The following is a 19880-nucleotide window of genomic DNA, read 5'->3' as shown; positions in this document are numbered from 1 at the left end:
GGGAAACTCCCCCTAGAAGGCAGAAGAATCAGCAATGACCAATGGCATGAGGGTGCAGAAGATAATGGGAACCATTGCATTAAAGGCACATAATATGTATCCCCCATTCAGATCTCTGGGAAGTGACTACCAGCTGGGATGTGACCATACGAAAAAGATTGAACAGCCAATGAAAGGTTAATGTTCTGCAAGTCGGGGCATGGAACGTCAGAAGTTTGAACATGGTAGGGAAGCCAGAAAATCTGAAAAGGAAAACGCTAAGGCTCAATTTAGATATAGTGGGCATCAGTGAAGTGAAATGGAAATTGGACAAGGATTTTTGGTCAGATGAGTTTAAGGTAATATCAACAGCAGCAGAAAATGGAATAATGGGAGTAGTATTCATAATGAATGGGAAGGTAGGATAGAGAGTGAGTAACTGTGAACAGTTCAGTAACAGGGGTATTCTGATCACAACCAACACCAGCAACAATAATTCAGGTATACAGGCTGATGTCACAAGCTGATGATTAAGTGATGGATAAAGTATATGAGGACACTGAATGGATATTTCAGTATCTAAAGGGAGAAAAAAAATTCTAATAGTTGTGGGAGAGTGGAATGCAGTTGTAAGAGAAGAAGTAGATGAAAGGGATACAGGAGAATGTGGGATTAGTAGTAGGAATAAGAGAGGAGGAAGACAAACTGAGTCTTGTGATAAATTTCAGATTGTCATAGTGAATACCTTATTCACAAATCACAAGAGGAGGTATACTTGGAAAAGGCTGGTAGATACAGGAAGATTTCAGTTAGATTACATCATGACCAGGCAGAGATTCCAAAATCAGATATTGGACTGAAAGGCATGCTTAGGAGCAGATACAGACTCAGATACCGATTTGTGACAGCAAAAAGTAGGCTGAAGTTTAAGAAGCTAATCAGGATGAACAAGTGCACAAAGATGTGGGATACGGAAGTACTGAGGAATGAAGAAATATGCTTGAAGCCCTCTGAGGCTACAGATACTGTGATAATTAATAGCTCATTAGGTGATTCAGTTGAAGAGGAATGGACATCACTAGAAAGGGCAGTCACAGAAGTTGGAATGAAAAACATAGGTACAATGAAAGTAATTGGAAAAGAAACCATGGGTAGCAGAAGAAATACTTAATCGATCAATAAAAGAAGAAAGTACAAAAATGTACAGGGAATGCAGGAATACAGAAATATAAGTCACTTAAGAGTGAAATAAATATGAAGTGCAGGGAAGCTAAGGTGAAATGGCCATGGAAAAACATGAAGAAATTGAAAAAGAAATGACTGTCAGAAAAACTGGCTCAGCATATAGAAAAATCAAACAAGGACAATAACATTAAGGGTGTAATGGGAATTCCACTGTTAAAAGTCAAGGAGAGAGCAGATACAGGGAAAGTGTACATTGAGGATCTCTATGAGGGGGAGGACTAATCTGATGATATGATAGAAGAACAAATAGGACATGATATGATAGAAGAAGAAATAGGAGTCAATAGGGAAGAGAGAGGGGATCCAGTGTTCGAAACAGAACTTATAAAGAGATTTGGAAGACTTAAAATAAAATAAGGCACAAGAGATAGAATCAGAATTTTAAAATGATTCAGGAAATGGCAACAACATGATTATTAACACTGGTCTGTAGAACATATGAGACTGGTGATATACCAATATACTTCCGGAAAAATATCATCCACACAATTCCCAAGGTTGCAACAGCCAACAAATGCAAGAATTATTGCATTATCAGCTTAACAGCTGATGCATCCAAGTTTCTGACAAGGATGGTATATAGAAGAATGGAAAATAAAATTGAGGATCTATCAGATGATGGTCAATTTGGCTTTAGGAAAGGCATCCAACAGGTAGTTCTGAGTTGCGGTCGATACTCGAAGCAAGACTGAAGGAAAATAAATACATGTTCATAGGATTTGTCAACCTGGAAAAAGCATTTGACAATGTAAAATGGCGCAAGGTGTTCAAAATTCTTAGAAAAATAGGGGTAAGCTTTGGGGGAATATGGATAGTATACAATAGTACAAGAACCAAGAGGGAACGACAAGAGTGAAAGACCAAGAACAAAGTGTATGGATTACAAAGAGTGTAAGCCAGGGATGTAGTCTTAAGCCTGTGTGTTTTAGTCTATACGTCGAAGAAGCAATGATGGAAATAAGAGAAAGGTTCAAGAGTGCAATGAAAATTTAGGATATCAGTGCTAAATTCACTGATGACATTACTATCCTCAGTGAACATGAAGAAGAATTACAACTCTGTTAAATGGAATGAACAGTCTAATGAGCACAGAACGTGGATTGAGCATAAATCAAAGGAAGACGAAAGTAATGAGAAGCAGCATAAACGAGAACTGTGAGAAACTTAACATAGTAATTGGTGATCATGAAGTAGATGAATTTAAATTATTCTACTTTCTAGGCAGCAAAATAACAAATTATAGTTAGAGCAAAGAAAACATAACAAGCAGAATTTGGCAAAAAAGGGCATTCCTGGCTAAGAGAAGTCTACTAGTATCAAACATGGGTCTTCGTTTGAGGAAGAAATTCCTGGGAATATACGTATGGAGCACAGCATTGTATGGCAGTGAGAATTTCATGAGTGTGGCAAACTGTTAACAGAAAAGAATAGAAGCATTTGAAATGTGATGCTACAGAAGAATGTGGACTGATAAGGTAAGGAATGAGGAGGTTGTCTGCAGAATCGGCAATGAAAGGACTGTATGGATACACTTAGATCAACAGCATGATAGGACATCTGTTAGAAATAAGTGAATAACTTTGTAGTGGTAGAGGGAGCTGTAGAGGGGAAAACCTGAAGAGGAAGACAGAGACTGGGACACATCCAGCAAATAATTGAAGACATAAGTTGCAAGTGCTAGTGTGAGAGGAAAAGGTTAGCACAGGAGAGGAATTTGTGGTGGGCTGCATCAAAACATTCAGAAGACTAATGACAAAAAGAAAAATGAACGCCACTAACAATTTACGGTACCAACATTTTGACAGGTGTCTCCCCTTCCACACCAAAAACTTATTCCCATATAATCTAGCCACTGTCTGACAGCGCATCTGAAGTTGTAAGAATTCCCTTGCCCCATATGCTCAAGGTCTCACCAAGCCCTTTACAGATGGGCACTAGCCCTTAAACCTAGTCCACAAGTAGATTTACTTAACCACGTCCTCACACACTCCTAAACCTCCCAACATCCCCAGAAGCCAGCTGCAAAGGAACTCATCATCCAGTATCATAGTGAATTGGAACAACTGAACCAAATCCTTCTTCAGGGCTTTGACCATCTATCATTGTGCATGGAAATGAGGGACATCTTACCCACAATCCTTCCCACCACTCTTAAAATTGTATTCCTCTGCCCACTCAACCTAACATAACATTCTGGTCCATCCCTATGCTGCACCCAGTCCCAGCCTCTTGCCATATGGGTTATATCTGTAGAAGACGCAGCTGTGAGACCTGTCTGATTCATCGAACCAGCACATCCTACTTTATTCCCATCACAGACTTGTCCTGTTCTATCAGAAGCAAGACCACCTGTGAAACAGCCATGTCACATACCATATCTGCTGCAATTTCTGCACAGAATTTCATATGGCCCTCACCACCAACCTCCTCTCCCATTACATAAAACATCACTGCCAAACAGGGGCTGAGAGCAAAGTTAACCACCCAGTGGCAGAATAAGCTGCTAACCACATAAGCTTCATTTCAGTGGCTGCCTCATAATTCGTGTTATTTGTATCCTCCCTCCCACCCCCAGGTATCAGCTTTCCTGAAATACATAGATTTGAGTTACCATTGCAACACATCCTTCGTTCCTGTAATCCTGATGTTCTCAGTTTCCAATAACCCCTGAATCCACACCTTCTTTCCCACACACTACAAATCCACTTCCTGATGCAACTGTTATCATTTGGCCACTATTCCTCCTGCACCCAGCCTCTTTTCCTTTCTCACCTACCCTACTCCACCCGAAATAATCCCTCACCAAGTCTACATGCCAAACTGCAGTCCCAGCATTGTGTATTCAGGTGGCACAATGTAGCTGTATGTGTGTGTGTGTAAGTGTGTGTGTGTTTTTCACATAATATATATTATTTGCATAATATAAATTATTAAGTCCATATAATACAGTATCTATATACCAAGAGGTTAATGGTATGAAGATATGGTCTAATGTTCTAGGAATTTGTCACATAACATCCAGTCACATGAGATACAAAACAGATTGTTAAAACTATCTACTTATGTTCAGTGCTGCCAAAAATTTTCAGTTTTTCTTTCAAAATTAATCCTACAGAAAAAATGGTAATTTAGTCTACAGTATAAAGAATAGTGAAACAACATTCTGGAATATTGGAACACTTAATAAAAATATTTAACAGCTAAGGAATCCATTATCATTAACTTACCATTTCGTTGTGGGAGCCCAGAAACAACCATATATGCATCACCAATCGTTTCTACTTTGTATACATCATAATTCTGAATGAGTGAATCAAACAAGCGATACAGCCTGTTTAGCAGTGTAATAACCTGCATTGGAGAACTCACAGCAGACAACTGTGTAAATCCAACAATATCGCTGAAGAATATGGTCACAGATTCAAAATTTTCAGCTGTAACCTGCCAAATAAAAATTACTGTATAGGATCTGATATCAGCACAGTATCCTACAATTTAAAAGAAAGAACAATAATTCTATTGTGCTAGATTCATCATTCTAACAAACAATCTTTGATCATAGACTAAGAAGAAAATCCCCATAATTTAAAAACAAAACAGAAAATGATGGAAAGGTCAAACCAAAGAAGAAGAGATCTGTAAGAATGCTGAGCAGCAGTAGTACTAACTATTACAAGATTTAATAGTTACTCTCACCCATGAGATTTTGTTACTTCAAAGTTCTTGTCACTTTATACTTCATTTTCCATTGCAGAAAATTGTAAATGCTAGTTTACGTTGTATTTAAACAGTCACTCAATAGCTTTGGTGACTACCATATGAGAAGTTCATAAAGCATGGAAATCCAACAACACTTAATGTAAGCTTCACTGCATTGTATGATAAGATTTTTCACATGGTACTTCCTGGGGATGGTTGAAATCACTTCCATAGTGAGAAAAGTGGATCTAAGAAATATCCTGTCTACATTCAGATGTCATTTGTGAATCCCTCAGAACAGTATTATTGTGTCTCTGACTGGCGAGGATATCCCCACACATGAGCAGCAATATAGAGGCAGAATTAATAAGTCTTTTTGATTGGGGGGGGGGGGGGGGGTGGATCATACACACTGAGCCGCATGCCAGCAGATGCTGGAGGAAGCATAACTTAGATGGATGATTCCTTTGGTTCCTCGGCCATGTTAAATAAGTGCATGCTGCACCCATGAAACCAGTTCACTTACTGTAAGCCGGCCGCGGTGGCCGAGCGATTCTTGGCGCTTCGGTCCGGAACCGCGCGACTGCTACGGTCGCAGGTTCAAATCCAGCCTCGGGGATGGATGTGTGTGATGTCCTTAGGTTAGTTAGGTTTGAGTAGTTCTAAGTTCTAGGGGACTGATGACCTCAGATGTCAAGTCCCATAGTGCTCAGAGCCATTTGAACCATTTTGAACTTACTGTACATGTAGTACTCCACTACATGCCATTACATTATTCTGCTGATTATTGATTATCTGGCTGCAGACATGATTTTATGATTTGGATAAAACTGGGACTATTTTTATATTGCTTATGATGGACTTGGCACCTGTCCAGTTTCCTGGCTGAAGTCATGCATTACTGTCTCCCACTTACACTGTTTGTGAACATGCTCTGAAACAATCAGAACCATACTCTGAGCACCACATAGCAGGACTCACCTGATTTGTGTGTAAAGAACTATTTATATTTTCACCCACTGGGATACAAAACATTTGCAGCAGCAACAGGCAGTAGAACAAGCTACTGGCACAATTGCAGCAGCAGATTCTGTTGGCAGCCACCTCAGTTCCTCTGTCTTCAGCTTTTGCTAGTTTCAATAGGCAGGTAAAAGCAATATTGTTGAGCCAGTTTGTCAATGACAATTACCTGCCTCTTCAAGCAGCACTACTTAGAAGTAGTCAATAAACTTTCTCCACTAGTAGACCCTTCAAAGCTACATTTCTCTACCATCTGTGATTTGTTGTCCAGCCATTATAGACAGCAAGCACACATCACAGTAGGCTGTTTACCATTCAGTCAGTGGCAGAAATGCTCCAATGAATTTCATATATCCTGGATTGAGCATCTTCAGGGCCTCAGTAGAAAATGCCAGGACATTTGTTACAATTGTAAGGTTTCATGTCAAAATTCATTGATCTGAGACATTATAGTATGGCTAGAATGGGATCAGGAGATCTGCACCAAAGTTTTAAGTACTCCCAACTTAAACATCAACAAAACTGCTAAGATTGCTACATCTTTCGAATCTGTGTCACCAGCACAACAGGCATTCGATGACGAAATCAGTCGTTCATAGTAAAAACTCCACACTTTTGGTAGCTGCTACAGTCAAGGAGCAGATAGAAGGCAGTCTTTCCCATTACAAGAAGGTGTTATTAACTCAAACCACACTTCCTCAACATTGCAATCAAATACTTCTAGCATTAAGCGAATTAAGTTCTGTGCCAGGGTTTGGACTACCTCCTATCATGCAGTGAAATGAAAAATATCCCACCCACAATCCTCCCCTCCGCTCTGACAGTGGTATTCTACTGCCCATTGAACCTACACAATATCCTTGTCCATCCTTACACCACCCCTGCTCCCAACCCCATGCCTCATACTCCTGTAATAGACATAGACCTGTCCCACACATCCTCCCACTACCATCTGCTCCAATCCAGTCACAAACATCACCTTTTCCATGAAAGGGAGGTCTACCTGTGAAAGCAGTCACGTGGTCTACAAGCTAAGATGCAACCACTGCACTGCATTCTATGGGGCCGTGACAACCAAAAAGCTGTCTGCGTGCATGAAAGCCACCATCAAGCTATGGCCAGGAGACACGTGGACCACTCTGTTCGAGCATGCTGACCAACACAACATTCTTCACTTCAAAGATTGCTTCACAGCCTGCAACATCTGTATCCTTCCTATCAACACCAGCTGTTCTGAACTGCATGTGGGGACTCTCCCTGCAATATATCCTATGTTCCTGTAACTCGCCTGGCCTCAACATTCATTAGTAACTGTCCTTCACCCACCTATCCCCATCCCTGTGCCCATTTCAGCACCACACAGCCTTCTATTCCACCAATGGACCCACAGTCTTTTTACAACTCTCCTTTTCCGCTTCATCCCCCACCCCTGCCTAACCTACTGTTGCATCTCACTGCCCTGCCCTGTCCCAACCATGTCCCTGTATGCTCCCACAAGTAGCACTTTACCATCCCCCATCACTCAGCTATCTCTTCCCATCTCTGCCCCAGCCTCCTCCTCCTTATGCCCACCATGCGAAAGTTGTGCTTTCATGAATGTGTGTATGTGTATGTTGTTACTTTAAAAGGCTTTTTAGCTGAAAGCTCACATGTTTGGCCTTTTTGTTGTGCCTGTCTGCGAGTCAACATCTCTGCTATGTGGCAATCCGTCCTTCCATAATATTGTCATATATAGTTTCCTGTTTCCATATCTTAGCATCTTATTAAATTGGCTGGCTGTTTTGAAAGTTCTTCTGTCTCTTTTTCTCTTTTCTCTGACATTTGTTCATATTATGGACTCCTAATTTCAAAGTCAGTAATTCAACGGTACATATGTGTTCACAGACCGGGTGTCATGGTAACGTAGTAGAGTGTTGATTATTTTTTTAATATTCAGTACTAGTGTGGGAGGTAAAAGATCAGACCATATAATAGAGGGAAACAATCCACGTGGGAAAAATATATATAAAAACAAAGATGCTTTAACTTACCAAATGAGAAAGCACTGGTATGTTGATAGACACAATAAAATAAAAAACACACAAATATTCAAGCTTTCGCAACCCATGGTTGCTTCATCAGGAAAGAGGGAAGGAGAGGGAAAGACGAACAAGGAACTCAAACACCTAGAAAATGTGTTCCGCAAGAACAGGTACAGCAATTGACATATCCAGACAGCCCTCAGATGACAGAAACACAGCAGAAACCCAGATGAAGAACAATCTAAAGATGAGGAACCAAGCCTTGCCTTTCTACTATAAGCAGGCAACATGACATCAAAGATTGGGAGACTGCTAAAACAACACAAAATTGACACAGTTTTCTGACCACCATCCAAGATATGCACTTATTGGGAACAGTGAAAGACGGACTTGGCCTCAAGAAAGCGGGCATGTATAATATTCCTTGTGATTGCGGCAAATCCTACATCGGTCAAACAATCCAAACAGTTGAAGACCGCTGCAATGAAAATCAATGCCACACGTGCCTAGGCCAGCCCAACAAATCAGCATTGACGGAGCACTGCTTAGAAACTGGACACCACACAAAATACGAAGAGACCAAGATTCTGGCCCCTACCAGCTTCTACTGGGTCAGCCATCTTCAACAAGGCCATTGAAATTCATGTAACAGACAATCTCATAAACCAGGGCACAGGTTTTTAACTCAGCCAGGCATGGAAACCATTACTTAGCTCCATCAAGGAGTCATGCCTCAAGCGGACACAAGATCTTTCCACGACGGCTGCCAGGGACTCTCCATGGAATTTGGCTTCTTCCACCACCTGGCTCGACGCTGGGGATGCCGCAGACCTGGGTCGGTGCCTGCAAACAGATTGTTGGCGGCTGCAATCGAAGTGCCAGGGCTTGCAATCGTAATATCGGCGGCTGCAATCGGACTGTTGGCACAGGGAATTGAAGCCCTACTGACGGACATAAACACCGACAATGAACAGACAGACCATTCCATCAGAACCACCTGATGATGGCAGAAAGGTTATTCACCAAAATATCATGGGACTTCAATGATTGTATCTGGCTGGATACCTGAGAGCCCTCAAAAAAACACATATGCTGGGAAAGCTTCCAATCACGTATCAAGAACGATTGTAGCAGTCGTTTAGCTTGTGGGATGTACTGTATATAGCTTCACATTAGTCTTAGTCTGCAAAATGGACAATGAAGGATAAACACATTCCCTTTGCAAATAAACAGTTCACTTTTTTGGAAAGCATTGCTAGTAGTGAAGATATTACCATACATCCACAGTGCAATGAGGTGTAGGACAATGAGGTTATACAGAGAGGTATAAAGCTTGTACAACATACAGGTGACACAAACTTTAGCACTGTGATGTTTGCGAGTGTAAAGTAACGTTGGTGTCTGAAACAGACTTACCTCATCTTTATGAAAGATGATGAAACTGCAAAAGTTCAAACAATAAGGATCCTAGCTGGACAGTACAGAGATAAAAGCATTGTTTCTAATAAAGTAAAAAGTGTGTGGTCACATTAACTAGAAAATATCTTTTTGAACATTTAGCATGTGAACAATGATTGCAAATGTAAGTAAGTGCATGTAAACAGCAAGAAAAACACAATGTTCTGTTTCTGATCAATGTGGTGAAGTTTTATGATTGTGATTTGGTTCTTATATGAGAGGATTGTCAAGTAATTTACAAATAAGTTGAAATGTTCTTTTAGGTTAGATTAGTCTATGCACATCAGCTTGTAAAATTCAAGCGGCTACTGCTGTAGCAACTGAGCTACCGAACAACTAAAGTGTACTTGGTTAAAATGACAATTTTCACTAGGAGTTTAATTTTGTTAAATGACGCTGTCCTTCTTTTTAACAGTGGAAGAGTGTATCTTGGAGGTAAGTTAATGTTAACTTCACAGTGCAAATCAGTTTTAATTAAGTTAGTGAACTTGTGCGTCGATGTGGTTGTAATCTGCCGGTACAGTGCAACCCCATTTTATGCATCTTCTCATTCTATGGAACCCTCAAAAACAACTTTTCAGGAGTTTTCATGCAAGTGTTTGTAAAGTAAGGTACTGCACACTGTTTGTAATCCAATTTCCAAACGTAAATTCCAAAACAAAACATCACTGTGAATTGTCAGGTAGTAGGAGATGCAAGCTAGCCAGTGACATCACAGGCATCACATGACTCAAATGGACTTTTAAATTATTTGAATTTCATTTCCATTTTTATAGAAGAATGCTGAAATTCAAGAGGAAAAAGAGAATGCTAGGAGCATAAAATGACATAATTAATCATTTAACACAATTTCCAGAAAACAGTCAAAAATCCTGTCAAGGTGAATTTTGGCTTTAGAGGCAAACTTGAGTGTTCTTTCCATTTTGATGGGTTGCTACAAAGTAGTTTTTCATGTCATCGTATTTAAGTGAAAGAGGATTTAGCATTTTCAGCAATTTACTTACAAAGAAAAGAAACTGACTGTTAATAGTGAAAAGCAGCAATAAAATTATTGATCACAGATATCACATCAAATATAAAACACTAGCACCACTGCACTGAGCTCAGCTCTCTCACTGATACAAAAAATATTTTTATAACTAAGCTTTGTGCAATACAATTAATATATTAAAATAATATGTGACTTTATAGCTAACTGCCAGACTAGTAGTCGTAGATTTTGCAGTTCAATGATTGGTGGGTCTTACGATTATTGTTATCATTAATATTAATATTAAAAGGATAGATTGCTACTCACTGTAAAGATGACATGTTGAGTTGCAGATAGGCATGACAAAAATAGTGTTACATATAAGCTTTCAGCCAAAGCACATGACTGCCCTCTCTGGCTACTCTGGTCAGAAAACAGCTGAAAGACACTGAGGGGTATGAGTGGGGGAAGAGTGATCAGCACTGCCTATGATGCAAGGACAGGACTGCCAGGCAAAGCATCAGGTTGTGGGGAAGGGGGAGGGAGGAAGATGGGGAGTGGAAAGGAGAGAAGCAGCGAAGGGGAAAGGCCAGAGAGCAGTTCACAATGAGCGTAAGGGGAGGTGAACTGTGAGGATATTAGAGGACAGAAGGGCGTAAACATTTGGGTGGAGGGTGTGGGGACAATAGGCTACCGTGGGTTGAAACCCAGATGATTTTGGAAGCAGACAATGTGTTATAAGGGTAATCCAGTCTGTACAGCTTAGAAAAGTTGTTGGTGGAGGAGAGGATACAGGGGACCTGTGTTGTGAAGCAACCTTTGAAATCAAGCAGGTTATGTTCACGTTAATGTTGTGCTACAAGATGGACTACTGTCCTCTTGATCAAAGTTTGGTAGTGGCCATTCAGCCTGATTGACAGCTGGTTGGTTGTCATACCAATATAAAAGGCCGAGTAACTGAGCAATAACTGCAGCAGAGAGTAACTGAGCAATAACTGCAACAGAAGTGGTGTATGACATGGCTGCTTTCTCAGGTGGCCTGACATCTGATGGACTTCCTGGAACCCTAATTGTCACTGTTGCCACTACTTCCTCATACACCAACATTCGTTATGCCCAAAGACTTACCACTGATTAACACTGCCTCTCCCAATGGCCTTCAGATTCCTAGCTCACTACCTCATTCCTTTTACACCTTACTAACTATATCCTAACATACTACTTCTTTCCCTCTGAAGGGAAGACATACACACAAGTCTGCAGCACAACCATCGGTACCCACATGGCACCCTCCTATGTGAACATGTTCATGAGTCATCTAGAGCAAACCTTCCTAGCCTCTCAAAACCTCAAACCCCACGTTGGTCCAAGTTCATTGATGATATCTTCATGATCTGGACTCAGTGCCAGGACACCCTATCATTATTACTTCACAATCTCAAGACCTTCTCTCCCATCCACTTCAGTTGGTGCTCCTCAACCCAGCATGAAACCTTCCTGGAGATTGACCTACTCCTCTATGATGACTCTTTCCACATCAAACACATCAACAATCAACAGTACCTGCATTTTGATAGCTTCCATTCCTTCCACATCAAAAAAATCCCTCCCATACAGTCCAGCCACCACAGGGATGCATATCTGTAGTGATGGGAGCTCCCTTGCCCAGCATGCTGAAAATCTTCACAGACAGGCATTATCCCCTAGACCTAGTCTGCAAACAGTTTCCCTTTCCATATCTCCACACACCTCCAATCCTCCCACCACCCCCAAGAACTAGCTACAAAGGAGTATACTCTTCATCACTCAGTACCACCATGGACTGTAACAACTGAACCACATCATTCAACAGGGCTTTGATGATCTGGCATCATATCCTGTAATTATGGACATCCTACACAAAATCTTCCCACTCCTCCTAAAGTGCAGTACCATCACCCAACCATCTCCATAACATCCTAGGCCATTCCTAAACCACTTCCAAACCTGACCCCTTACCACAGTGGTCATATTCCTGAGGATGATGCAGGAGCAAGACCTGCCCAAGCACATCTTATTCCAGTCCTGTCACAGAGTTATCCCACCCACCTGTGAAAGCAGTCATGCTCAGCATTTTATGTTGGTATGACTACCAACCAACTGTCCAGTGTGAATGTCCACTGTCAAATTGTGGCTAAGTGCAAAGTGGACCACCCTGTGGCACAAAATATAGCTGAACATAACCTGTGTGATTTCAATGCCTGCTTCACAACCTGGGCTATTGGATTCTCCCCTCCATCACAGCTTTTCTAAGTTGCACAGATGGGAGTTATCCTTACAACACATTCTCTGCTCTCCATTTTTCCCCTTGTCCTCCTCCACAGCTTCCCGACACTATGCTTGGCGGCCATGTCATGGCACCTCTAGTCCGTACATGCTTCACCAGGAACTGCTGATTCCTCTTCCACCACACACACTGTTATTCACCCTCCTTCCTTGCCCCACTTCACGGTTTTCAGTTGCATTCTGGCTGAAGCAGTCAGAGACAATGTTAATGTGTGTGTGTGTGTGTGTGTGTGTGTGTGTGTGTGTGTGTGTGTGAGGGTGTGTGTTTGTTTGTGTGATTTTCTTTTGTGAAGAAGGCTTTTGCTGTAAGCATATACGTAACAGTCTTTTCATCATGCCTGTCTGCAACTTGTTGTTAATCTTTATGGTGAGCACCAGTCTATCCTTTTCATATCATTTTTTATATTCTAACCTGGACTTTCCATTGTTTAATTATTGGTGCCATTTCTTTTATTTCTGGCAGTCATCTATATCTGCTATGTGACCCATTGAACTGTACTTTTCCCTATAACTGGCTTGGTAAATGAGATGAAAGGTTGGAGAAAGGGAAGTTCATACCATTTTCAGTAAAACTGTGTCTAGAAAATCACTATCATGTTCAAGTCAGCCTCTGTGCTGAGGACAGCTTTATATTTTATAGTGTAATTTTTTAAAAAACGTGTCAATATTTTAAACATTTCAGGAAAATGGGATATTACGCAAAATGTTGCAAACTTTGCATTATACAATTATGAGACACAACTGACAACTAGTACCTACCTTCATCAGGAAAAATATCAGTACTGTTGATAGGTGTACGGAAGTACCTCTAGGGTTCCAGAGATGACTATGCAAAAACTAAAAGATATCTAGTGAATAAAGCATCTCTCCAAGTTTTGATTCATAATATGTGCCATAGCATAGTTGCAGAATGCAGCACTAGGGGTCAGGCATATAAAAACACACTCTATAATGGTGTGATGCTTTCATTTTGAGTCACTGAATTTATTACATGTGAATTCACTAAATGTGAGTTAACTGTGATGATTCATTGACAGTTTTTTTCCAAATAGTAAGTAAAAGTTCCTACATACCAAAAAATTAATGCATGGTACAACACATTCTGTGAGACTGGCTGCTTATGTGGTGAGAAGAACACAGGTCAGACGGCACTATCAGTGCAGAAGGTGGAGAGTATGAGGGAATCATTTGTCAGGAGCCTGAAGAAGTCAATGACACATGCGAGCAGAGAACTGCAGCTACTGCAGTCAACTATCCTATGTAGTCTGTGCAAATGTCTGTGTGTAAAACCATGCAGTGATTTGCAGTGGCTACTAGAGGAAGAAAGTGTTTCACAGAAGTTGATTTTCAATAACAAAGCAACATTGCATGCGTCTAGCAAAGTAAATCATCATAACAAGTGCATCTGGACACAGAACATCCACATGAGATATTTGACATGTGGTGTCACCGCCGGACACCACACTTGCTAGGTGGTAGCCTTTAAATCGGCCGCGGTCCGCTAGTATACGTCGGACCCGCGTGTCGCCACTGTCAGTGATTGCAGACCGAGTGCCGCCACACGGCAGGTCTAGAGAGACTTCCTACCACTCGCCCCAGTTGTACAGCTGACTTTGCTAGCGAAGCTACACTGACAAATACGCTCTCATTTGCTGAGACGATAGTTAGCATAGCCTTCAGCTACGTCATTTGCTACGACCTAGCAAGGCGCCATTACTAGTGTATATTGAGATTGCACTTATGTATCATCAAGAGCGATGTACACCAATTATGGATTAAAATGAAGTATTCCAGCAGCAACGTACTTTATTTATTAGACTCAACTCCTTTAATTGATCCAGACCTCACGCCAGCCTGCGTGAGCTTAACGCGTGCATTTCGGCCTCCTCTAGCTATACGGTGTTGGCTCTTCTGTCAACACATCAGGACACATTCAAGATTTCCCATAGTTAGTGTCTTTTGTGTCATATCATTTTCAAAAGTTTATGGACATTCTTCTTTGCAGAGCAAACACTGTGACTCGTTTTCTGTACCTGGATGTGAAGCAGCAATGACTTATGCCACAACTGCAGCAAGACAAAGATTTCATTTTGCACCACACTTACTTTCAGACGTTTGTGTTTAGCTCAGTGACAAACTGCTTCAGCATTGGATGGAACAAACTTCCTGTCATGACCTTCCTCTTCCTCTTATTCAGTGGCCCCCATGGTCACCAGAGTTAACTGGAATTATGTCAAATATTGTGTGTTTCTGGTTTCACTGCCACTTAATTTGAAAGAGTCACAAGGAAGGATAATAAATGGATTCAACAATACCAGCCATCGTACAGTAACAGTTCGACTAGTGTATTGATGTTTACCATGTCACAAATGATGCCTGTATTGAGCATTTGTACTCTGATGAGGCACCAGTGAATGGAGTTGCTCTTCTCAGAGGAAGTATAAAGTGGGTAATGGCTTAGCCACAGTGTGTGATTTGCTTCAGAAATGTAGTTCCAATTTTCCAGTAATTTTCTCCTGTTTCAGAACCTCCTTAAATGCTCTCCTTACTGAAAGTTTCACAATAGTGTACATGTAGCTCCAGAGTGAATAATTCATTCACCTACATCTTTCCTTAAATTAGTCCTACAGTAATAAGAAGTGAGTTGGAGTGTGTATGTTATTTCTGCAGTTTTCAGATGCTGTTCTCGTAGACAGAGCACATCAATGAGAGCATTTCCTGCAATTCCTTTGTTTCTTGAAAAAAAGGTAACATGTATTTTTCATTAATATTTCTCTGAAGTTATAATCGAAACACAGTTTTAAAAGATTTGTTGCTTTTGTTGGCCGGTCATGTGACCAGTTTGGTTGAGTGAAAAAAAGGGAAAGAGTAGAGAAACCTGTAGCTCATCTCTAACCCTTATTATTTATTCATTATTATGCATTTATGAGGCTTAGTTCCATCTTAATATAAGTTTATCAGTTGAAAAGTGTAAATTTCAAATGCAGAGTTTACCATGGTAAATACGAGGGGGGACCCAAAAGTAACCGGAATCGTAATGCTGCACATCGTGTACTTGTAGTAGCAGGTTGTGCCACATAGGAGCTCTGCTGAGTCATTCTGCCATGCGGCATTACCCAACAGTGAGAAGTGTGGCTTCTTTGGCAGTTCTTTGAATGTGTGTACAGTGCAGACGTGACACGAGAAAATGGCTAGTTCTTACGAACAATGTGCGGCAGTGAAGTTTTGTTTCTTGCTCGGCAAGAACGCAGCAGAAACTGTTGTGATGATTCAGACAGCCTACAAAGACCATGCCCTTAGTAAAACGCAAGTGTACGAATGGTTTTCTTGGTTTAAAATTGGAGAAATGGTGGTTGAAGATCTGCCCCGTTCTGGTCGACCTTCAACTGGTTGACACAAAGACATCATCGACAAAATCCATGGTCTCATCAGTGAAGATCGACGCAGGACTTGTCCGGGTTATCCTGGAGCTCAATTTAGTGTATCTTGACCGTCGATTTGGGAATGTGAAGAGTAGCAGCAAAATTTGTGCTGAAGATTCTTACCGGAAATCAAAGGGATAGTCGCGTTCAAGCCTGTCTCGAAATGAAGGACGCGTTCAAAGCTGATCCACATCATGATCAACAAAATCATTACAGGTGATGAGTCATGGTGCTATGGGTACAATCCAGAAAGTAAACAACAGTCATCACAATGGAAGTCACCTGGCTCACCTCGACCAAAAAATCGAATGTGAAAACGATGTTTTTTTTTTTTTTTTTTTTTTTTTTTTAAAAAAAAGATCAAAGGGATCATACACTCTGAATTTGTTCCTGAAAACCAACAATTCTATTTGTAGGTTATGAAATGGCTTTGCAGAAGTTTGTCATGAAAATGTCCAGGTTTGTGATATTCTGGCGTGTGGTTCCTGCATCACGACAACACTCCAGCGCACACGGCTCTCAGCATTCGCCAGTTTTTGGCCTCAACGAAGATGACTACCTCGATCCACATGCCCTATTCACCGGATTTAGCACCCTCAGACTTCTTCCTATTCCCGAGGATGAAAAGAGACTTGAGAGGGAAATGTTTTGTGGATGTGGAAGATGTAAAACGCAATGTCATGAAAGTGCTAGCAGGTATCAAAGAGGATGAATTTAAAAGGTGCTTAAAACACTGGAATGAATGTTTGGACAAGTGTATTAATGCTAATGGAGAGTGCTTTGAAGGAGATTAAGGTTGTATTTGAAAACAATAAAGTATATGCTTTCTAGAAAAAAATTCCTGTTACTTTTTGGGTCCCCCCCTCATATACATCATAAATGAGACAAAGACACAGCTTTTTTGCCCCCACCTGAAGACACAGCTATGTTTCCAAAACCGATCATGATTGGCAAATAATATTGTTGTATGACTGGTTATTGTGTGTTTTCTTTGTTTCAACACTTCAGCATACGGTCATGGATAGAGACTTTATGAATGTGGTTTTGTGCAAAGTTTGGTGAAAGACTGATTAAGTGTTCATCACAGAGTAAATACTTCAAGTGTCACATTTCTTAACACATTGATTAGTTTTTTGCGCTAACCAGCAAAACTTCCTTATTGCATTCCTAATGAGTGAAAATGTTCAAAATACTTCAATTTTTTGTGACCAATGACTATCTGTGTGGTGTGTTATTTTTATTACTTTCTTCCAGACAATTACTTTTACAAAATGATATAAACATATTATGCAATGTTAAATTTAAAACTTCTGAAATAAATATATTGTAAGGAATACTATCCAATTAAAACAATTGTTAGTGACTAGTTGTTGGATAGCTACATTAAGCTTGGTGGCCCGTTTGCTGCTCTGCAAGAGCCATTTATTTTCCCTGTACTTGTTGACAATTCCCATATCATTAACAGATGAACTGTGCATGTATAAATAAAGAAATAATAAAATAAATTTTAAATATATAAAGGAGAGTAGGCTATGTGCCAGAATTAGCTTTCAATCATTCCTTACACTTAAAAAAAATGCTTAAGACATAATTCTCAAACAGAGAATGGAAAGAGGGCACTGTGTGCAGAGAAAGAAAACCATTTCCAATCAAGGGGTTGAAGCTACCCCTAGGGGTACCTCACTCAGCTATGCCATATGATTCTTTTAGTAAATTTAAAGTGCAGTTTTTTCACCTCTTCAGCAATTAAAAGGTGACTTTACTGATATGTTTAAAAATACTACACTGTTATGGAAATAGTGTTCATCTAAATAAAGGCAGAGTTTTGATCATTATAAATAAAAATGTCAGATCATTTACTATGCAATGTACACTATGCAATGTACACTTCTAATTATATCCAATAATTAGAAACCCCCCCCCCCAATGAACCATGGACCTTGCCGTTGGTGGGGAGGCTTCCGTGCCTCAGCGATACAGATAGCTGTACCGTAGGTACAACCACAATGGAGGGGTATCTGTTGAGAGGCCAGACAAATGTGTGGCTCCTGAAGAGGGGCAGCAGCCTTTTCAGTAGTTGCAAGGGCAACAGTCTGGATGATTGACTGATCTGGCCTTGTAACAATAACCAAAACGGCCTTGCTGTGCTGGTACTGCGAACGGCTGAAAGCAAGGGGAAACTACGGCCGTAATTTTTCCCGAGGGCATGCAGCTTTTACTGTATGATTAAATGATGATGGCGTCCTCTTGGGTAAAATGTTCCGGAGGTAAAATAGTCCCCCATTCGGATCTCCGGGCGGGAACTACTCAAGAGGATGTCGTTATCAGGAGAAAGAAAACTGGCGTTCTACGGATCGGAGCGTGGAATGTCAGATCCCTTAATCGGGCAGGTAGGTTAGAAAATTTAAAAAGGGAAATGGATAGGTTAAAGTTAGATATAGTGGGAATTAGTGAAGTTCGGTGGCAGGAGGAACAAGAGTTCTGGTCAGGTGACTACAGGGTTATAAACACAAAGTCAAATAGGGGTAATGCAGGAGTAGGTTTAATAATGAATAGGAAAATAGGAATGCGGGTAAGCTACTACAAACAGCATAGTGAACGCATTATTGTGGCCAAGATAGACACGAAGCCCATGCTTACTACAGTAGTACAAGTTTATATGCCAACTAGCTCTGCAGATGACGAAGAAATTGAAGAAATGTATGATGAAATAAAAGAAATTATTCAGATAGTGAAGGGAGACGAAAATTTAATAGTCATGGGTGACTGGAATTCGAGTGTAGGAAAAGGGAGAGAAGGAAACGTAGTAGGTGAATATGGATTGGGGCTACGAAATGAAAGAGGAAGCCACCTGGTAGAATTTTGCACAGAGCACAACTTAATCATAGCTAACACTTGGTTTAAGAATCATGATAGAAGGTTGTATACGTGGAAGAACCCTGGAGATACTAAAAGGTATCAGATAGATTATATAATGGTAAGACAGAGATTTAGGAACCAGGTTTTAAATTGTAAGACATTTCCAGGGGCAGATGTGGACTCTGACCACAATCTATTGGTTATGACCTGTAGATTAAAACTGAAGAAACTGCAAAAAGGTGGGAATTTAAGGAGATGGGACCTGGATAAACTGATTAAACCAGAGGTTCTACAGAGTTTCAGGGAGAGCATAAGGGAACAATTGGCAGGAGTGGGGGAAAGAAATACAGTAGAAGAAGAATGGGTAGCTTTGAGGGATGAAGTAGTGAAGGCAGCAGAGGATCAAGTAGGTAAAAAGACGAGGGCTAGTAGAAATCCTTGGGTAACAGAAGAAATATTGAATTTAACTGATGAAAGGAGAAAATATAAAAATGCAGTAAATGAAGCAGGCAAAAAGGAGTACAAACGTCTCAAAAATGAGATCGACAGGAAGTGCAAAATGGCTAAGCAGCGATGGCTAGAGGACAAATGTAAGGATGTAGAGGCTTATCTCACTAGGGGTAAGATAGATACTGCCTACAGGAAAATTAAAGAGACCTTTGGAGATAAGAGAACCACTTGTATGAACATCAAGAGCTCAGATGGAAACCCAGTTCTAAGCAAAGAAGGGAAAGCAGAAAGGTGGAAGGAGTATATAGAGGGTCTATACAAGGGCGATGCACTTGAGGACAATATTATGGAAATGGAAGAGGATGTAGATGAAGATGAAATGGGAGATACGATACTGCGTGAAGAGTTTGACAGAGCACTGAAAGACCTGAG

The 19880-nt window shown here is 40.6% G+C and overlaps 1 protein-coding gene across 1 annotated transcript in view; it reads right to left on the bottom strand.

Moving 5' to 3' along the window:
* Positions 1–19880, bottom strand: part of LOC124605891 — a 374153-nt gene that overhangs the window by 46232 nt on the left and 308041 nt on the right. The window contains exon 11 of the mRNA XM_047137839.1: positions 4452–4665. Coding sequence (XP_046993795.1) covers positions 4452–4665 — 214 coding nt within the window. The remainder of the gene's footprint in view (positions 1–4451; positions 4666–19880) is intronic.

Source organism: Schistocerca americana, chromosome 3, assembly GCF_021461395.2.
Source record: "Schistocerca americana isolate TAMUIC-IGC-003095 chromosome 3, iqSchAmer2.1, whole genome shotgun sequence".
NCBI classification, from domain to species: Eukaryota; Metazoa; Arthropoda; class Insecta; order Orthoptera; family Acrididae; genus Schistocerca; species Schistocerca americana.
The sequence above is the reverse complement of the archived record's forward strand: the minus strand, read 5'-3'. Positions and strand labels throughout refer to the sequence as shown.